Below are 17,329 nucleotides of genomic sequence, written 5' to 3'. Positions count from 1 at the left end.
TTTCCGTGACATCCGAATGTTATCCAATTACGATCTTGTTTCATTGCTGCAACTCTCGAACGGGCTCTGGAGAAGCGAAGGTTGAGTCATGCATCCTCCCGAAAACAAGACCCGCCAAGCTGCGCTTCTTAACACCCGCCTGGGATCAAACCTCAGGCTGTAGTGATGCCGCAGCACTGTGATGCAGTGCATTAGACCACTGCACCACTCGGGAGGCCACAGGGCTCTTTATCTGATGAAGGACACCAAGAGCAAGTTGACTGGATGCTCCATCACTGCAATAATACTTAAGAGCAACTTGTTGTTTTACTGTCAATTCCTTAGTAGTGATATTACAGAGACTACTGACTGAGTGGGTTTGTGTCAGCACAGTAACAGGACACATTTCTCATCATTGATATCCATCTGGTCTGTGGTGAAAGAAATGATAACGCTCTAAGTGAGTGTAGCAGGAAACCAAGGCCAGATCAATAACAAAAGAATTGCAACATTCTGCTGTCGGAAGGAAAGAGAGGGGGGCTGGGGGATAAAGAGGGGGCAGGTGGTGTGGTGGAGGCTGGAGGTTGGTCACGTTTGGTACTGTGAGTCTGGAAATCCAAGTACCACATTCTTCTGTATCATATCCAGAATGATTTCTTCATGATTAATGAACATTTACTTTTCAAATTCAAACATATTGAATGTTCTGTTGCAGAGGCAACATAGGGAGTGATTAAGGCCTTTCTAGGTTGACGGACTGACGTGGTCCCAGTAGACTAGTCATTCGAAACTGAGTTTGTCCCATTTAGCATATGGCTTCATTTAAGCTAGCAGGAGGATGCCAGTAAGGGTCACGACCCTTGTCTTTGCCATGAAAGGAAAACAAAATTTGATTTACACATCCTGTTGGGATTTGGTGTTTTTGCTTAAATTCAATGTGCAAATGTCCCCCTCAAACTTTAGCGTTGTTAAATTAACATTTAATTATTGCAAAAATGATCAAATCCTTTGTCCTGACCCTCTCCAAATATCTAATTTATGATTTTTATACATGTGTGCTGACAGCTGCCTTTTGATTAGTCTCTTGGGAATATCCCTAGTATGGACTTCCAGGTCACTACGTCACCCTTCACCCATTACAGGGTTTATACACGTGACCATGACATCATAGTAGTCTGACAATCGGGCCATCAGGCTTATCTTGTTTGTGTATGAGACTGCACGTCTGACACTGGCACGTCTCATAATGTGTAGTTCATAGTAGAGAGTCCTCTCCTTCTGGTGGGATGTCCTTTACCAACTGTTTATCCCTAGCTCTACAAACAGTGACTACACCCTTTTGTTTAGTAGCAGTAGGTTCAAGGTGTGTCTGTGTGGGTGATTATTTCTCTGTGTTTGTTTGAGACCGCAATGCATCAGCCTCTCTGAAGGTTGTTTAGTCGTGTGTGTCTGGGTATTGTCCTCTACACAAACTCCAGGCCCCCTCTATGTGCTGTCTGGTGATGTAAAGCTGTGCGTCTGTCTCAGGGTTCACCTGATTTTTTTTTTTTTTTGTAGATTTTTTTTTTTGAGAGGCAGCCAGATGAGGGTCCATTATTCCATTAGAGTGAAGATCCTAGACCTGGGCTAATCAACTTAGCCTCAGCATTACTGGCTGCCTGGACAAGGGAGATGACTGGGCAGATCCTACAACGTAGATAGAGACCTCTGATCTGCAGTTTATGTGTAAATGAATAGCTCAGTATATACCATTATCATGTAAGAGGCTGGCTGTTGTTAAAGGTAGGCCTATCCTCTCTGATGTGTCATATTTGGGAACATAACTAGAATATCTTATACTTAAGCTAGTCACCCTGTACTGGTATGCACTTGTGGTTATAAACGGGTTTACCTAATCTCTCTTTCGACCTGTCTCTCTCTCTCTCCTCTCAGACCACTGTTCTCTGATCTACCATGTCAGCCAAAGCCATCTCGGAGCAGACGGGGAAGGAATTCCTCTATAAGTATATCTGTACATCTGCAGCTGTCCAGAACCGGTTCCGCTATGCCAACGTGACGACTGAGACAGACTTTGACCGGCTGGCACAGGACCACCCCTGGCTGCTCACTGAGGTAAGGAATAACTGACCCATCGAAGGCCCATTTTTTTGGGGGGGGGACCAAATATTTACCTAATACCTATATCTTAACAGCAGCTCTTATGTCATTCAAACACCAATGGTCAATGGCACGACTGTCTTTTCCGACATCAACTATTTCTTCATAATGATGACTGATCCACGCAAGGTTCAATGTTTGCTCAAAACAAGGATTACATTACATTGCGGGCAGTAGATTCAGTTTGGCCACATCGTCGTCATAAATCTGACTCCATAATTATCACAATAGCTACCTTCCCTGACTGCAGCCTGTGTCTTTCTCCCAGACTCCTAATATAATTACAGTATGACTCATCTCAGAGGGGAAAATCTCACTCACTCACCTGGAAGGCTGTTTTAGTGCTTTATCAAGTTGGATGCAGTGAGGTATGAAAGGGAGGAGAAGGATGGAGGAGGGCAGGTGTAGGCCCAGATACACGTGACAGGATTGATTAGGGAATGACATTAACTTTCGCCCTTGGCCCTCTGCCTGGTTTTACTGGCAGCACTCCAGATGTTAATGGCTCGAGTCTCACAAGTCACTTCTCTCTCCATCTCTGATTGATCCGAGAGAGGTAGCAGCCAGGGGGAGTACAGAGGAATGGAAGGAGGGACCGAGAGACTGATGAACAGCTTCTATTTCCAGGCCAACAGACTGTTGAACAGTCACCACTATCTTAGTCACTGTTACTAGCTGGCTACCACCCGGTACTCTACCCTGCACCTTAGTGACTGCTGCCCTATGTACATAGATTGATTGAACTCTTGTCACTTTTTAATAATGTTTACATATTGTTTTACCCATTTCATATGTATATACTGTATTCTAGTCAAGGCTCATCTTATATAACTACTGCAGTACACACCTTTTCGATTCATATACTGTCTATATAGTGGGCTCCAGATTGGCCCAGCAGTCTAAGGCACTGCATCTCAATGCTAGAGGCGTCACTACAGACCCTGATTCGATTCCAGGCTGTGTCACAACGGGCCGTGATTGGGAGTCTCATATTATATATATAATATTCCAGACTCCTTCTGATATTTCTTTTTGACTTTTTTGCATTATGTGTGTATTACTGCACTGCTGGAGCTAGAAACACAAGCATTTTTGCCGCACCTGCAACATTGCAAATCTGTGTACCCTACCAATAAACTTTGATTTGAGGGAGGACCTGGACACTTACCTCCTGATCTACAGATGTGGTTCTCTTCAAGATGGGCTTCAAATGCTGAAGTGCGTAATGGTACCTGAAGTGTACTCGCCCGTTTGTGCCACACCTAAACGTCATCGTCGGCATATAGCCTGTTATCATAAACAACAAATTAGCAATGTGTTAATGTGAGGCTAACTACGTTATCCTGTCATGGGTAGTCTAAGGATGATCACTAAATCACAGTCACTTATGTCCATTATCCTGGTGTTGTGATGCTAACAGTTCGACTGTGTTGTCTGGTCCCTAGCGGCTGGTAGTGAAGCCGGACCAGCTGATCAAGCGGCGGGGGAAGCTGGGACTGGTAGGTGTCAACCTGGATCTGAAAGGTGTCCAAGAGTGGCTGAAGACCCGCCTCATGAGAGAGACCATGGTAAGTCATTCCACACACACACACACACACACACACACAAGTCATCCTGAAGTGGATCCTCCTAAATACAGTACCTACAGCTAGGTTTTGACCCATTCCTGCTAGGCTCTTCAGTCTGCACTGTAGTGAACTCTTTCACTCTGCTCACTGTTTACTCTGTCTCCTGCAGAGCATTTTTATTTTTACCTTTATTTAACCAGGCAAGTCAGTTAAGAACACATTCTTATTTTCAATGACGGCCTGGGAACAGTGGGTTAACTGCCTGTTCAGGGGCAGAACGACAGATTTGTACCTTGTCAGCTCAGGGGTTTGAACTCGCAACCTTCCGGTTACTAGTCCAACGCTCTAACCACTAGGCTACGCTGGTTCCACTCAGCCCTCTCTTTTCTCTTATTTCTCTCTTCATCCCCTCTTTCCCATGCCCACTAGTACTACCCATCCAAGTTAAGTGTGTTTTGTTTTGACGTATGTTTAACTCTGCCTCCAGAGCTGCACAGGTTGCTAATCAGCTCTGTCAGGTGCTTGTCAATCAGGCCAGTCAGCGAAACGGAGAGTCCTGCCTGTGAGTAAACAGGTTTTGGTGTAAGCCGAGCACGCTACAGTAGGTCCATCACTCTGTGTGCCACATGGATGTATGTGTGCTTCATAAACCATGGGCTAAGAGCGGGAGCGTGTGTGTTGGATAGATCACTGGCCAGACATTTTTAGAAGAGAACATCAGTCGCTGCTGGAGACAATAAATAAGAAATAAATTAATTCACAGGTTTTAAAATGGTGTCTATCTGGGCGGATTATTTTATTCTGACTGGCTTGGACAGCTGTTGTTAATTTAGAATCTGGCTGACTTGTTATAGAACACGTTTCACAATATGTTGTGTGTTTTCATTGCTTAGATGTGTTTATGGATAGCTGTATATGGGATAGTTAGTGTATTTGTATTTACTATGGTTCCCCCTTAGCAGGAGCTACTCTTCCTGGGGTCCAACGAAATGAAGGCGGTTAACGAAATGAAGGCGGTTAACGAAATGAAGGCGGTTAACGAAATGAAGGCGGTTTACCATTTAAAAAAACATTACAATACATTCACAACAGATTTCACAACACATTTAGGTGTGTTCCCCCTACTCTACTACCACATCTAAAACACAGAATCCATGTGTACGTGTGTTTGTATAGTGCGTATATTATTGTGTGTGCATGTGTCTGGGAAGGGTGGTACTGCGTTTTACACTACAGTATGTGTTAGTTATTTATGTAAGTGAATGACATTCTGTAATGTGTGTGTCTGAGAGAGACTGGTTGTGTCTGGACTAGAGAGAAGAGGTGGGGTAGATTTCAGTCACTGTGAACAATTTAGTCTGTCAGCTCGACTTTTTGTTCTCGCTCTCTTCTCACAACCCATCACACTTTCTCCCCAGCTTACCAAATCACTATTCCGAGAGGTTGAGATGACTCCATCCCTGGCTATTTCCCCCAGTCTTTGACTCCATAGCTTCCCTCCAGTGATAGGGTGTGACCAGGATAGTTTGTGTTTCCAGGCAAATGGGTGTGAAAATGTCTGTGGTTATTATGCATCATATCAGTTGAATTTGACCCCTTTTTTGATCACGACTTTTAAAGTTTGTGTAAAACTTCAATCATGTTTCACCTTCCTACTTTTTGTTGTTGTTGAGCTTCTTAATCAATATATTCCTCCAACCTTTTTGTCCCTCTCTTCCGCCGCCTCCTCCCTCTGTCTCCTCCCTCGTTCTCTAGGGAGCAGTGAGAGAATAGTATGGAGATTATATCAGTCTAAATTTGCCTCAGCCCGTCTTTAATCAGATGGACGACGACGGGAGAAAAGAGGCCGTCCTTTTTATTCCATCTCTCGGAAATGTCAACCTTCTCTTATTCTCCCTTTTTTTTTCCTCTGTCGGCTGACTGCTCTCCCGGGCAGTCCCTGGTTGTTTTATGCCTGGGGACCTTTTAACACAGGCAGTGTGACAGCCAGCTAAATGAGCTCTCATTTCCATGTTGAATCCACCTAGGACTATACTAGACTGCTGCTCTGTGTGGACGTCATCCTCTGTCAGTTTGAGCCTCCTTTATTCAACGGCACTTTCTTGTCCCGTGGCCTGATTATTTAGTTTGTGCCTGCTCTGTGGCCACTTTGTGTTCACTTTGGGGCCTTGAGGTGTGTTCATTCATACTGCTTTTTATAGCCGCTCTCTCCCTCTCTCGCTCGCTCTCTCTCCTGAGGGCGTACCTGTAAACAAGTGCATTGTTGCGTTATGATGGATCCTCCAGACTTGCTACAGCTGGCTCACTTCAACTGCTCAGAGAAATAGTCATTATAGCATTGTAGTCTCCTGTGGGAATTAATGATGGTTTTGACAAATTTAAATGTAGCCTTTTTGCTTCAGAAGTTCTATATTTCTCCTCAACACAATGTCTGTTTGAGCTACTAAATAAGTGCTGTATGTGTTTCTCAGGTGGGAAAAGCAAAGGGGATCCTGAAGAACTTCCTCATCGAGCCATTCGTAGCCCACAAGCAGGTAAAACTATCTACGTGATGCGATTTCTCTAGTCTAGCTTCCTCTGAGGACTGCAGCCGAACAGGTTTTCCAACTTACTTTAATTTTATTCATGAGCTGTGTGAGGTACTGCGCCTTCACTAAACAGCATGTCAAATCTCAAGGAATGGCTTTAAAGGGATAGTTCACCAAAAAAATGATACTTAAGTATTTTGTTCATTAGTCCATTGTTAATGTCATCCCAAACAGTGATGCATGTCAGCAAGTCAAGTTTTCAAGATTGAGTACTTTTAAGTACAGAACAAAAACCCTGAAGATAGCTTGAGTGAATTATCCCTTGAACAAAATGGCTTCTATGGCGTACACGTCTCTGGTTGTCTATAACTGACCGGTGTGTGTCTCCCTATCCCTCAGGAAGAGGAGTTCTACGTGTGTATCTACGCCACGCGGGAGGGAGACTACGTGTTGTTCCATCATGAAGGAGGGGTAGACGTGGGGGATGTGGACGCTAAGGCCAGTAAGCTTCTGGTAGGAGTGGACGAGAAGCTGACTGAAGACGCAGTGAGGAAACAGCTCCTGACCCATGTCGCTGCAGACATAAAAGAGTGAGTGGCGCGAGACAGTGCGTTCATTTAAAAACAGAATTCTACTTTGCACACTAAAATAACAGGATACTAGATTAATGGAAGGTATATTTCTGGTACATTCATTCTGAGGTAGAGAAGTGGAGGGTTAGAGAAGGAACCTGTTGCGTTAACCTAAAGCTGGCTGGCAAGCAATGGCAGCACCACTCACTACAAAACAGAGAGGGGAAAGCGATGGCAGCACCACTCACTACAAAACAGAGAGGGGAAAGCGATGGCAGCACCACTCACTACAAAACAGAGAGGGGAAAGCGATGGCAGCACCACTCACTACAAAACAGAGAGGGGAAAGCGATGGCAGCACCACTCACTACAAAACAGAGAGGGGAAAGCGATGGCAGCACCACTCACTACAAAACAGAGAGGGGAAAGCGATGGCAGCACCACTCACTACAAAACAGAGAGGGGAAAGCGATGGCAGCACCACTCACTACAAAACAGAGAGGGGAAAGCGATGGCAGCACCACTCACTACAAAACAGAGAGGGAAAGCGATGGCAGCACCACTCACTACAAAACAGAGAGGGAAAGCGATGGCAGCACCACTCACTACAAAACAGAGAGGGGAAAGCGATGGCAGCACCACTCACTACAAAACAGAGAGGGGAAAGCGATGGCAGCACCACTCACTACAAAACAGAGAGGGGAAAGCGATGGCAGCACCACTCACTACAAAACAGAGAGGGGAAACTCACTACAAAACAGCGATGGCAGCACCACTCACTACAAAACAAAGAGGGGAAAAACAGCGATGGCAGCACCACTCACTACAAAACAGAGGGGGAAAGCGATGGCAGCACCACTCACTACAAAACAGAGAGGGGAAAGCGATGGCAGCACCACTCACTACAAAACAGAGAGGGGAAAGCGATGGCAGCACCACTCACTACATAACAGAGGGGGAAAGCGATGGCAGCACCACTCACTACAAAACAGAGAGGGAAAGCGATGGCAGCACCACTCACTACAAAACAGAGAGGGGAAAGCGATGGCAGCACCACTCACTACAAAACAGAGAGGGGAAAGCGATGGCAGCACCACTCACTACAAAACAGAGGGGGGAAAGCGATGGCAGCACCACTCACTCCAAAACAGAGAGGGGGCGGAAAGCGATGGCAGCACCACTCACTACAAAACAGAGGGGGGAAAGCGATGGCAGCACCACTCACTACAAAACAGAGGGAAAGCGATGGCAGCACCACTCACTACAAAACAGAGAGGGGAAAGCGATGGCGAGGTACTCTAATAATGCTGGAGGGAGGAGGAGGAGGGGGGAAGGGGGGGGTCCATTAGAGAAATGACATACTCCCTCTACGAGCTCGCCTTTCTTCGATCACCCCCTCCTTTCTCCTTAGCCTTATTCTGAGCACGTTCCTGGAGCCTGACGTTTATTTTGATGGGTGTGATACAGTGACCCACCTCCCTTCGCTCGAAACGGCTCTCTGTGAAGGCAGGCAGGGCCTGGCTGGGCTCCCCACGGTCTTGGCTGACATTGAGGGAGGCGGCTCTGCACTGTTCCCCCCCCTCCCTCCCTCCCTCACCCTCTTGTCTCCTTTTGGATCCAGCACCGGAGCGGTGGCCCTAGCCCCATCAGAACCTGTCAGTAGGAGAGGAGCTTAGTCACTGTGGGTGTGATGCGTCGTGCCTGACCCCCCTCCCTGAGGCCAGTGTTCTCCTGGCAGCTAGAGTAGCCCCCCTGACAGACAGGAGACCGATGTGGTCACAAGGCCACAGAGCTGCCTGCACAGCTGACAGACAGGCAGGCACAGAGAGAGGAAGAAATACTGCCCCCACCACAGCCCTTCACCCATCTGTTTTGACAGGAGGAGGCGGGAGTAATGTAGATGTTTCCTTCGTTGTAGCGAGGCTCACCAGCTAATTTACAGGTGCAGTGGAAAAGAGCTGGCTCCTCCACAACTGCCTCCATCCCTCCCTCTTTCCCTCACTTCTTCCTTATTAATGTTGGCTCATGTTTTTATGGATTTAGTGCTATATAAAGGGTGTGACTCACTGATTGAAAGGGAAGTGCTATCACTAAGGGAAATGAGTTAGATTGAACAGTCAGTTAGTTGACAGATCTTCCACTGAAACATATTTATTTCTCTGCACATACTAAGGAAGAGAAAGGGGCTGTCTGTATTTTAGGGAAAGTTAAACAATTAAGGTGTGGCTATTAAACAGTTGAACTTGTTGGCTGGTTATTTCTTCCTGCAGGGTTCTGGCCAGCTTCATCGTTGGACTGTTCAACCTGTATCAAGACCTATACTTCACCTACCTTGAGATCAACCCACTGGGTAGGTCCTGTCATACAATCCTACCACATCCAACTCTCCTACCAACCTCCTACCACAGCCTAAACATGATGCTCTGAACGACTCCCTCATCCAGACATACACTCTCAGCCTCGTCATTTTGTCATAGAATTAAGAGGTTTGAGGGGGGAAAATAATGATCTGACGGAATTTAAAAACATCTCCTTGTAGGAAAACATATAGAGGAGCAGAAGTTCATTACAACATTCTAATTCTGAGGGGAGAAACTGGTTCAATAATTCATGTTCCTGCTGTTTGGTGACTGCAGTGTGTTTTATCAGGGTGTAGTTGGTCATCAGTACCAGGTTATATGCCCTGTGGCAGCTGTTCCTGTGGAGGGGAGAGGACTGGGGATGCTGAGACCTCCCCTCCTGCTTTGATGTCTCCCCCACACCCCCTGCCTCTCCAATCTCCCCTTCCTGCAGAGTGAGTAGGGACTGGAGAGGTTGGGACTCCCCCTGGGGGTGGACATGGTCCTCTCTCATTTCCCTGGCGTTCTATTTTAGAGATCACCCCCACAGTGGCACCGCTGGAGACTAGCAGGTCTCTGTGGAAACGACACAAACGAACACACACCGTGTCAGTGTTTGTCTAAACAAAACTGTGCCATTTCCAACCATCCCTGACCCCAGAACAAATCCACTTAGGTAGGATGGAAGCAGTGAGGTACAGATGGAGAGCTGTACTCTGATTCAATCAGAGTGGAAGAAGCCAAGTGAATGTCAATAAGAGGATGTGGTTCTTTTGCCTTCTGCATTTAACCTGTTCAATACCCCGGGCTAACATGCTACTCTTTGCCTTTCGTGTCGTGTCTCTCTCTCCGTTTCCTTCTCCCAGTGGTCACGAAGGATGGCGTGTTTGTGCTGGACATGGCGGCTAAGATCGATGCCACGGCGGACTACCTCTGTAAGGCCAAGTGGGGTGACGTAGAGTTCCCTCCACCCTTTGGCAGGGAGGCCTACCCTGAGGTGAGGACAATCACCTGACTGCTAGCCAGAGGCTGCTATGTCCATTTTGTTACTTCGAAGGAACTAGAAGGATAAGGGCAGTTCCAAGGAAGTCCTAAAATATTATACAATCTCTTTACAAGTAATTGTGTGTCATGTAAAGACCAGGGTTAGGGTCAATTCAGAAAGTAAATCCAATTCAACCTTTTCCTCATTGAAAAGAATTTGAATTTCAGTGTACTTCTGGAATTGAAATGGAATTGACCCCAACCCTGATAAAGACTTGACATATATTTTCAAACAAGCCTCCACCTAAGTTAATCTGCATAAAAATCCCAGATGTACATACTATATCTGGTTCCTCATTAGTTATTTTTTTGCTGACTAGATGCACACCCGACCCGTAGTGATAAAGGTTTTAGTTCCTTCCAATTTATTGACGACGACATGACTATTTTATGAGTCCTCTGGCTGTCCCAGCTATGGAGAGAGATGTTGATCAGGAAAGGGACTAGGGGAGTGACTCTGAGCCTTGACTCATACTGAGTTAGTACCATATCTCCGTGACGATACCATAACACACCCCAGTAGCGATGGTCGTCGGGGTGTAGGGCTACTTGGACAACAGGGATGTTGTGACCTCATTAGATGTTGTTGTTATTATTCTACACTTAGATATTCTGTCTTCCATTTCGATGGCCCAGTCTAGATTTAAAATGTTTGACCAGGGTTTTTGTCTTTTATTGTTGATTTAATTAGCTTGTTTTGATAGTTGTTTTTGGCATTATGGTTAATGGCTCTCTGTGTGTGTGTGACTCTGGCTGGTCTGAGCTGCTTTGAGACAGAGTGTCTGTCTGGGTGCTGTAGGCACCAGACAGGCCCGTTTAATTGGGCTGCTGTCAGTCTCTGGTGTAGCCGCGGGACCAGCGGGGGCCTTTGATTGGGTGTGTCTCCAGCTGTGTCCCTCGCTGTCACAAGCAACCAGCTCTGATTGGCAGCAGGCTGTTTTTTACCGCCTGGACATTCCGTCTTCAATAGTGTCAGAAATGCGTGTTTCACCACACAGGAACATCCACATGAACAGGTGCACATACTAAAAAAAGAATCTGAGGAGAAACACTGATATTTGAAAGTGTGGACCTGGGCTACCAGAGATGTTTTATCCTCTGTCGTTGAAGCAGGATAAAAATGAGTTTGAAAAGGAAACAACATGAGTGGATTATTACAGCCTAATGAAGTGGTGCTCAAACTGATGTCTGGCCTGATGTACTGTTGCCCTCAGAAAACCCTGCGTTCCCACTACCCCCACAGGACCTTCAGCTAACCTCCCCTTTGGCTCTTGCAGGAGGCCTATATTGCTGACCTGGATGCCAAGAGTGGTGCCAGTCTCAAACTCACCCTGCTCAACCCCCGTGGCAGAATCTGGACCATGGTGGCAGGAGGAGGGGCTTCCGTCGTCTACAGGTAGAGTCACCAATCACACGGTCTCAATCTGAGCCATGCGTCTTCACCTCAGCATGCCAAACAATGTTACTAATAACATGTTTGGAGTTTCTCTACACACTCCCATGTTCTTTCATTGTGGTGTTGCTGATGGCCCTGTTAGCTTAGTTTCTGGCTGCCTCCTAGGTTACGCTACCTCTGCTGTAATTGGGTTTAGCATTAGGAGTGTGCACCAGCTGGTGATGGAACAATCAGATTGATGGCGCAGCCAAGGTTAGACGCTGCTGCTTGTTCAGCAGAGAGCTAAATGAGATCATCTAGCGACCCGATCTTAACGAGAGTCTGGAGGAATGAGGAGCCTTCCGTCTGTCAGGGGCATGAGGTGTAACGTACACAGACACGCCTAATGCTTCTGTGGATTGGAGTAGTGTCTGTATAGATTGTTTTAACAGTGTTGACAGACTTGGAGAGAGAGACTTGGTTGATCTAATTAAACTTTCACAATGCACTACTATACTGAATGTACAGTATACTGTAGATGCTTTCTTCAGGTGATTGTGTATATTGTCCCTGCACCCCTGTGTTTGTGTGTTTTATCCAATGGGATCCATCCCACACAGTGACACCATCTGTGACCTGGGTGGGGTTGACGAGCTGGCCAATTACGGGGAGTATTCAGGAGCGCCCAGCGAACAGCAGACCTATGACTATGCCAAGACCATCCTGTCCCTGATGACCCGCGAGAAACACCCCGACGGAAAAGTCCTGATCATCGGAGGAAGCATTGCAAACTTCACTAACGTTGCAGCCACATTTAAGGTAGATCTAAAAATGCATCCAGAGAGTTGAACATAATATATGAAGCAGTTGTGATTTAGATTCCCACAGGGTTAGGCTACTCTGAGATCCTCGCTTGTCTCTGTTCCAGGGCATTGTCAGGGCCATCAGGGACTACCAGGGCCCCATAAAGGAGCATGAGATCACCATATTTGTCCGCCGTGGGGGCCCCAACTATCAGGAAGGCCTCAGGGTCATGGGCGAAGTGGGTGAGTAGCTCCTCAATAGATAAAGGTTCCTTTTGCAAGAGATGTTCATGGTCTTGTATTTCTCCTAATTTCCTCTGTGATAAAAGGTCAGGCCAATGCTATTTTTAGCTTTGATTGACATACTCGACCTTCTGAAGACATTCACTGTGTGTGTGTGTGCCATGTTTCCACAGGTAAGACTACTGGCATCCCCATCCATGTCTTCGGCACAGAGACTCACATGACTGCCATTGTCGGCATGGCGCTGGGCCACCGACCAATACCCAAAGAGCCTCCCGTCGCCGCCCACACCGCCAACTTCCTGCTCAACTCCAGTGCCAGTTCATCGGTAGGTTACACTGGGCCTATAATTGGTTACAGGGCAATTCTACCACTTTTCAATCCAGTCAAAAATGTGATGTTGCTGTTTTTTTGATGATATTTCCACACTGAGCTCAAAATAGCACTCTGAAATTGTTGATAATGCCTTTTTTAATATAAGAGATTTTGGAGAGAAAAAATGCCTGGAATTCCAGCCTGTTCAGGTGGGATATTTATTCTGATCAATGACCAATCACCATTTATTTGCATATGCATCCTCCTACTTTGAAGGGGTAAGCGGGGGTGGGGCCTAGAGTGTAGAGATGATCCTATCTGCTAATCAGTGTAGGTAAATATATGAGCATTTGTCTCAGCACGCCCGCACCGTCAGACCAAGCATTTCAAAGGCAAAAGGAGGCTCAGGGAAATAAATCATTTCCAATGATAGTTATTTTCATGAAATATAAACACACAGTGGTTTTATTAGACCTACAGTGATGATATAGAAATAGGACTGCATGGGGGCTTTAATAAGATATACCCGATGACATCATCAAAAATATGAACATTTTAAAAAGTGATAAAAAATTCAAACACTAAGATTCACGGTGACGTGTTTCCCATGCAGGCACAGTGAGGTCATCTGAGGTGCGTCTTTTTGTGTGTAGGGCATTTCTTGGCTTTGTATGCTGCTCTGGTTTTAAATAGCAGCCAGGAGACAAAACACTAGGCCTGTGCTGTAGCCTGCAGGGCTCCATTAATAATGTGCTGCACCAGGCGGCTTTCAGAGAGATGTGTCCGTGGTCATAGTGTGTTATGGGAAGGGGGCCCACGTCCATTAATAATGTGCTGCATGAGAGATGTCCGTGGTGTGAGTGTGTTATGGGAAGGGGGCATAGTGTGTTATGGGAAGGGGGCCCACGTCCATTAATAATGTGCTGCACCAGGGGCTTTCAGAGAGATGTGTCCGTGGTCATAGTGTGTTATGGGAAGGGGGCCCACGTCCATTAATAATGTGCTGCACCAGGGGCTTTCAGAGAGATGTGTCCGTGGTCATAGTGTGTTATGGAAAGGGGGCCCACGTCCATTAATAATGTGCTGCACCAGGGGCTTTCAGAGAGATGTGTCCGTGGTCATGAGTGTGTTATGGGAAGGGGGCCCACGTCCATTAATAATGTGCTGCACCAGGGGCTTTCAGAGATGCGTCCGTGGTCGTGAGTGTGTTATGGGAAGGGGGCCCACGTCCATTAATAATGTGCTGCACCAGGGGCTTTCAGAGTTGCGTCCGTGGTCATGAGTGTGTTATGGGAAGGGGGCCCACGTCCATTTGATGATGGGCAAAAATATGAAAGCAGCAAATGCACAGGTTCGCAAAGGTGCCAATTGGGCTTCCTGGGGAATGCACCCATCTCACTCTAAACACAGCTCAACGGAATGTCGTTTTAATGAATTTGAATGAATTTAAACTGTGTGGGCCCAGCATGTAGATTTGTTTGTTTTTAAAGCAGGTTCAACACATGAGTCTGCTGTGCCATAGACATAGTGTGTACATAGGGCCCTACTGTGCAGCTGGCATCACTGCAGGTTTATCACACAAGGCTTCATTGTAAATCTTGCAGCGTGCTACTCTCCCTCTCTATGCAGGTAATGTGGCACTGTCACAAATAAAACCATTACTGTTTTTTAGGCAAGTCATTCAAATCGAGCCTGTTCTAGGAAGGCATGTGTGCATCAGGGCTGGTGTTAACCTGATTAGCTCTTCAACAGAATGTAACCCTTCTCCTGTCTCTTCTGTCCTCTGTCCTCTCCAGACCCCAGCCTCCAGCAGGACAGCCTCCTTCTCTGAGAACAAGGCTGGCCCCGGGGCCTCTGCTGCCAAGAAGGCCAAGTCAGGGGCCCTCCAGGTGAGCTCCTCGATGAGACCACACACACACACACGGGAAACGTAAGAATGATGCTTCTCAGGTATTTATGTAAAAGTAATGGAATGCAGTTTTACAAGCCGGGTTGGGGTTTAAATTCCAGTCAATTCAGATAGTACACTGACATTTCAATTCTCTAAAAATGCTTTTTAATTAGGAAAATTCCAATTCCACATTTTTATTTTCTTAATGGACTAGAATTTAAATGGAATTGACCCCAACCCTGGTAGCAAGAGGCTTCCTTGAGAACCACTGCTCTCATAAAATGTGAGTTTCTGTCTCCCAGCTCCCCCTGGTGGACATTAGGGGTCTCACAGCCCACATCAGCCCAGGATCTGTTGTGAAAAACTTTCCCTTTTAGAGGGCATAATCGACGCACGTTCTGAATGTAATAACATTGAGTATATTGTTTCTGATTTTTGTTTTGTTTTATTGTTGTGGCACCACAGAGCGACAGGCGTCGTCAGACAGTCCAGGAGGTAGGACACTCCCCTGTCAGACAGACTGACTAGGGTGGGCCTGGGACATGGCTCTCCCCCTAGCCCCCCTGTGAAGCCCTCGAGCTGTGTCATGTTCTCCTGTCCTCTCCTCTCTCATGTGTCTGGCTTTTATTTCTAAGGTGTTCTAATGGTTCATCCATGGGAACAACCCTGGACATTATTGATGTATAGGCGACTACATTTCTGATCACATTTGTAGTTTTAAAGGGGAATTTCTGACATCCAGAAATATACAGTGATAACATGTTTTGTATGGTTGCGGGTTCAGCTTCTGTCTCACTAACCCCTGTAGTTTCCTGTCGGTTGTGATGTCTCAGTCAGCAGCTGGCTGTCAGTGTTTGGTTCCTTCACTGTCTAAAAACTGTTTGCCCTGCCATGTGTCTTCTGTTGATGTTGTGTGCCCTGGTCTATCACACCTCTTAGCAGAGCAGGATATGACTTATTTAAAGCTCGTACCTCTCTGTAGCACGTTGAAAGCACTTTTCTCTCCTGGTGCGGTAATAAGGAGATCAAGCTATTTTTCTCCCTCTGATTAAGTGTGTGTGCACGCCAAACCTCTGTTCATTGTTTGAGTGACTTTGCATTTTGTAGTTAACCTTTCCCTCTTTTTCCTCCTCCATCTTTCCTCCTTTCCCTCCCTCTCCTTTCCTTGTCCCCTGTGTGTTCCTTGTCCCTGCAGTCAAGGCGTCAACCCTCTTCAGCAAGCAGACCAAGTCCATCGTGTGGGGCATGCAGACTCGGGCTGTGCAGGGCATGCTGGACTTTGACTACACCTGCTCCAGGGATGAGCCCTCTGTGTCTGCCATGGTCTACCCATTCACGTAGGTGTCTCTTTCTTTACATCCTGTCCCTCTACTTCCTGTTTCCTGTATACCACTCTTAACTGTCGTGCCCCGAGACCACAGAGAGGTGTTGAAAATAACAAGCATTTTGATGGTCGATTTTGTGTGTGTGCGTTCACACGTGCTTATCTTATTTGTTTGGTTCATCGTTCGATACTCAACGTTGTGACTGTCTGTGTGTTCCAGTGGGGACCACAAGCAGAAGTTCTACTGGGGCCATAAGGAGATCCTGTTGCCTGTCTATAAGAACATGGGCGACGCCATGAAGAAACACCCGGAGGTGGACGTGCTCATCAGCTTCGCCTCGCTCCGCTCTGCCTTCGACAGCACCATGGAGACCATGCAGTACCCGCAGGTTGGTAGCGCCTCCATGCCATCCAGAAGGTGTCATCTAATGGTGAGAGAGCCGTAGGTCTGACCGACTGTAATTCTTCATATCCCCACCCCTTCAGATTCACACCATCGCCATCATAGCCGAGGGCATCCCTGAAGCCCAAACCAGGAAGATCATTAAGAGGGCGGACGAGAAGGGTATCACTATCATCGGCCCGGCAACGGTAGGCCCCTCCTACTTTATACCCCTCACTTACAGTATGTGAGGCCTGCTTTTTAAGGGTATAGAGAAGAGTATCATATCTAACTCTGTGCGTGCGCTTGGCCAGGTTGGAGGGATCAAGCCTGGCTGTTTTAAGATTGGGAACACAGGGGGCATGCTGGATAACATCCTGGCCTCTAAGCTGTACCGTCCAGGCAGTGTGGCCTACGTGTCCCGCTCTGGAGGCATGTCCAACGAGCTCAACAATATAATCTCCCGCACCACCGACGGAGTCTACGAGGGTGTGGCCATTGGAGGAGACCGGTAAGAGAATGGCTGTGTGTGAATGGGGTGGATAAGATTACTGATGCATGTCTCTGTGTGTATAATTAATGCTTATTTCTTCATTAGATACCCAGGCTCAATCTACACAGACCATGTGCTGAGGTACCAGGACACCCCAGGGGTAGAGATGATCGTAATGCTGGGAGAGGTGAGGTTTTGAAAGACACACACACACACACACACACACATCCACATCATTGCTGCTAATGGGCCCCCTCCACTGAGTAAACTAACCATCGAAAAATAAACCTTATCCTTTTAACGCAATCAGTTTATT

The 17,329-nt window shown here is 46.7% G+C and overlaps 1 protein-coding gene across 1 annotated transcript in view; it reads left to right on the top strand.

The window, feature by feature from the left end:
• The window catches only part of LOC115110263 (ATP-citrate synthase), a 30,846-nt gene that overhangs the window by 8,253 nt on the left and 5,264 nt on the right, over nucleotides 1-17,329 (top strand). The window contains exons 2-18 of the mRNA XM_065010076.1: nucleotides 1,912-2,091; nucleotides 3,582-3,704; nucleotides 6,176-6,238; nucleotides 6,632-6,822; nucleotides 9,075-9,154; nucleotides 10,010-10,140; nucleotides 11,465-11,583; nucleotides 12,183-12,381; nucleotides 12,491-12,608; nucleotides 12,782-12,936; nucleotides 14,720-14,807; nucleotides 15,274-15,309; nucleotides 16,010-16,151; nucleotides 16,359-16,527; nucleotides 16,625-16,729; nucleotides 16,835-17,031; nucleotides 17,119-17,200. Coding sequence (XP_064866148.1) covers nucleotides 1,933-2,091; nucleotides 3,582-3,704; nucleotides 6,176-6,238; nucleotides 6,632-6,822; nucleotides 9,075-9,154; nucleotides 10,010-10,140; nucleotides 11,465-11,583; nucleotides 12,183-12,381; nucleotides 12,491-12,608; nucleotides 12,782-12,936; nucleotides 14,720-14,807; nucleotides 15,274-15,309; nucleotides 16,010-16,151; nucleotides 16,359-16,527; nucleotides 16,625-16,729; nucleotides 16,835-17,031; nucleotides 17,119-17,200 — 2,157 coding nt within the window. The 5' untranslated portion in view covers nucleotides 1,912-1,932. The remainder of the gene's footprint in view (nucleotides 1-1,911; nucleotides 2,092-3,581; nucleotides 3,705-6,175; nucleotides 6,239-6,631; nucleotides 6,823-9,074; nucleotides 9,155-10,009; nucleotides 10,141-11,464; nucleotides 11,584-12,182; nucleotides 12,382-12,490; nucleotides 12,609-12,781; nucleotides 12,937-14,719; nucleotides 14,808-15,273; nucleotides 15,310-16,009; nucleotides 16,152-16,358; nucleotides 16,528-16,624; nucleotides 16,730-16,834; nucleotides 17,032-17,118; nucleotides 17,201-17,329) is intronic.

This window comes from Oncorhynchus nerka, linkage group LG26 (assembly GCF_034236695.1).
Source record: "Oncorhynchus nerka isolate Pitt River linkage group LG26, Oner_Uvic_2.0, whole genome shotgun sequence".
In the NCBI taxonomy this organism is placed as follows: Eukaryota; Metazoa; Chordata; class Actinopteri; order Salmoniformes; family Salmonidae; genus Oncorhynchus; species Oncorhynchus nerka.
This window is presented reverse-complemented; position numbering and strand designations above follow the sequence as displayed.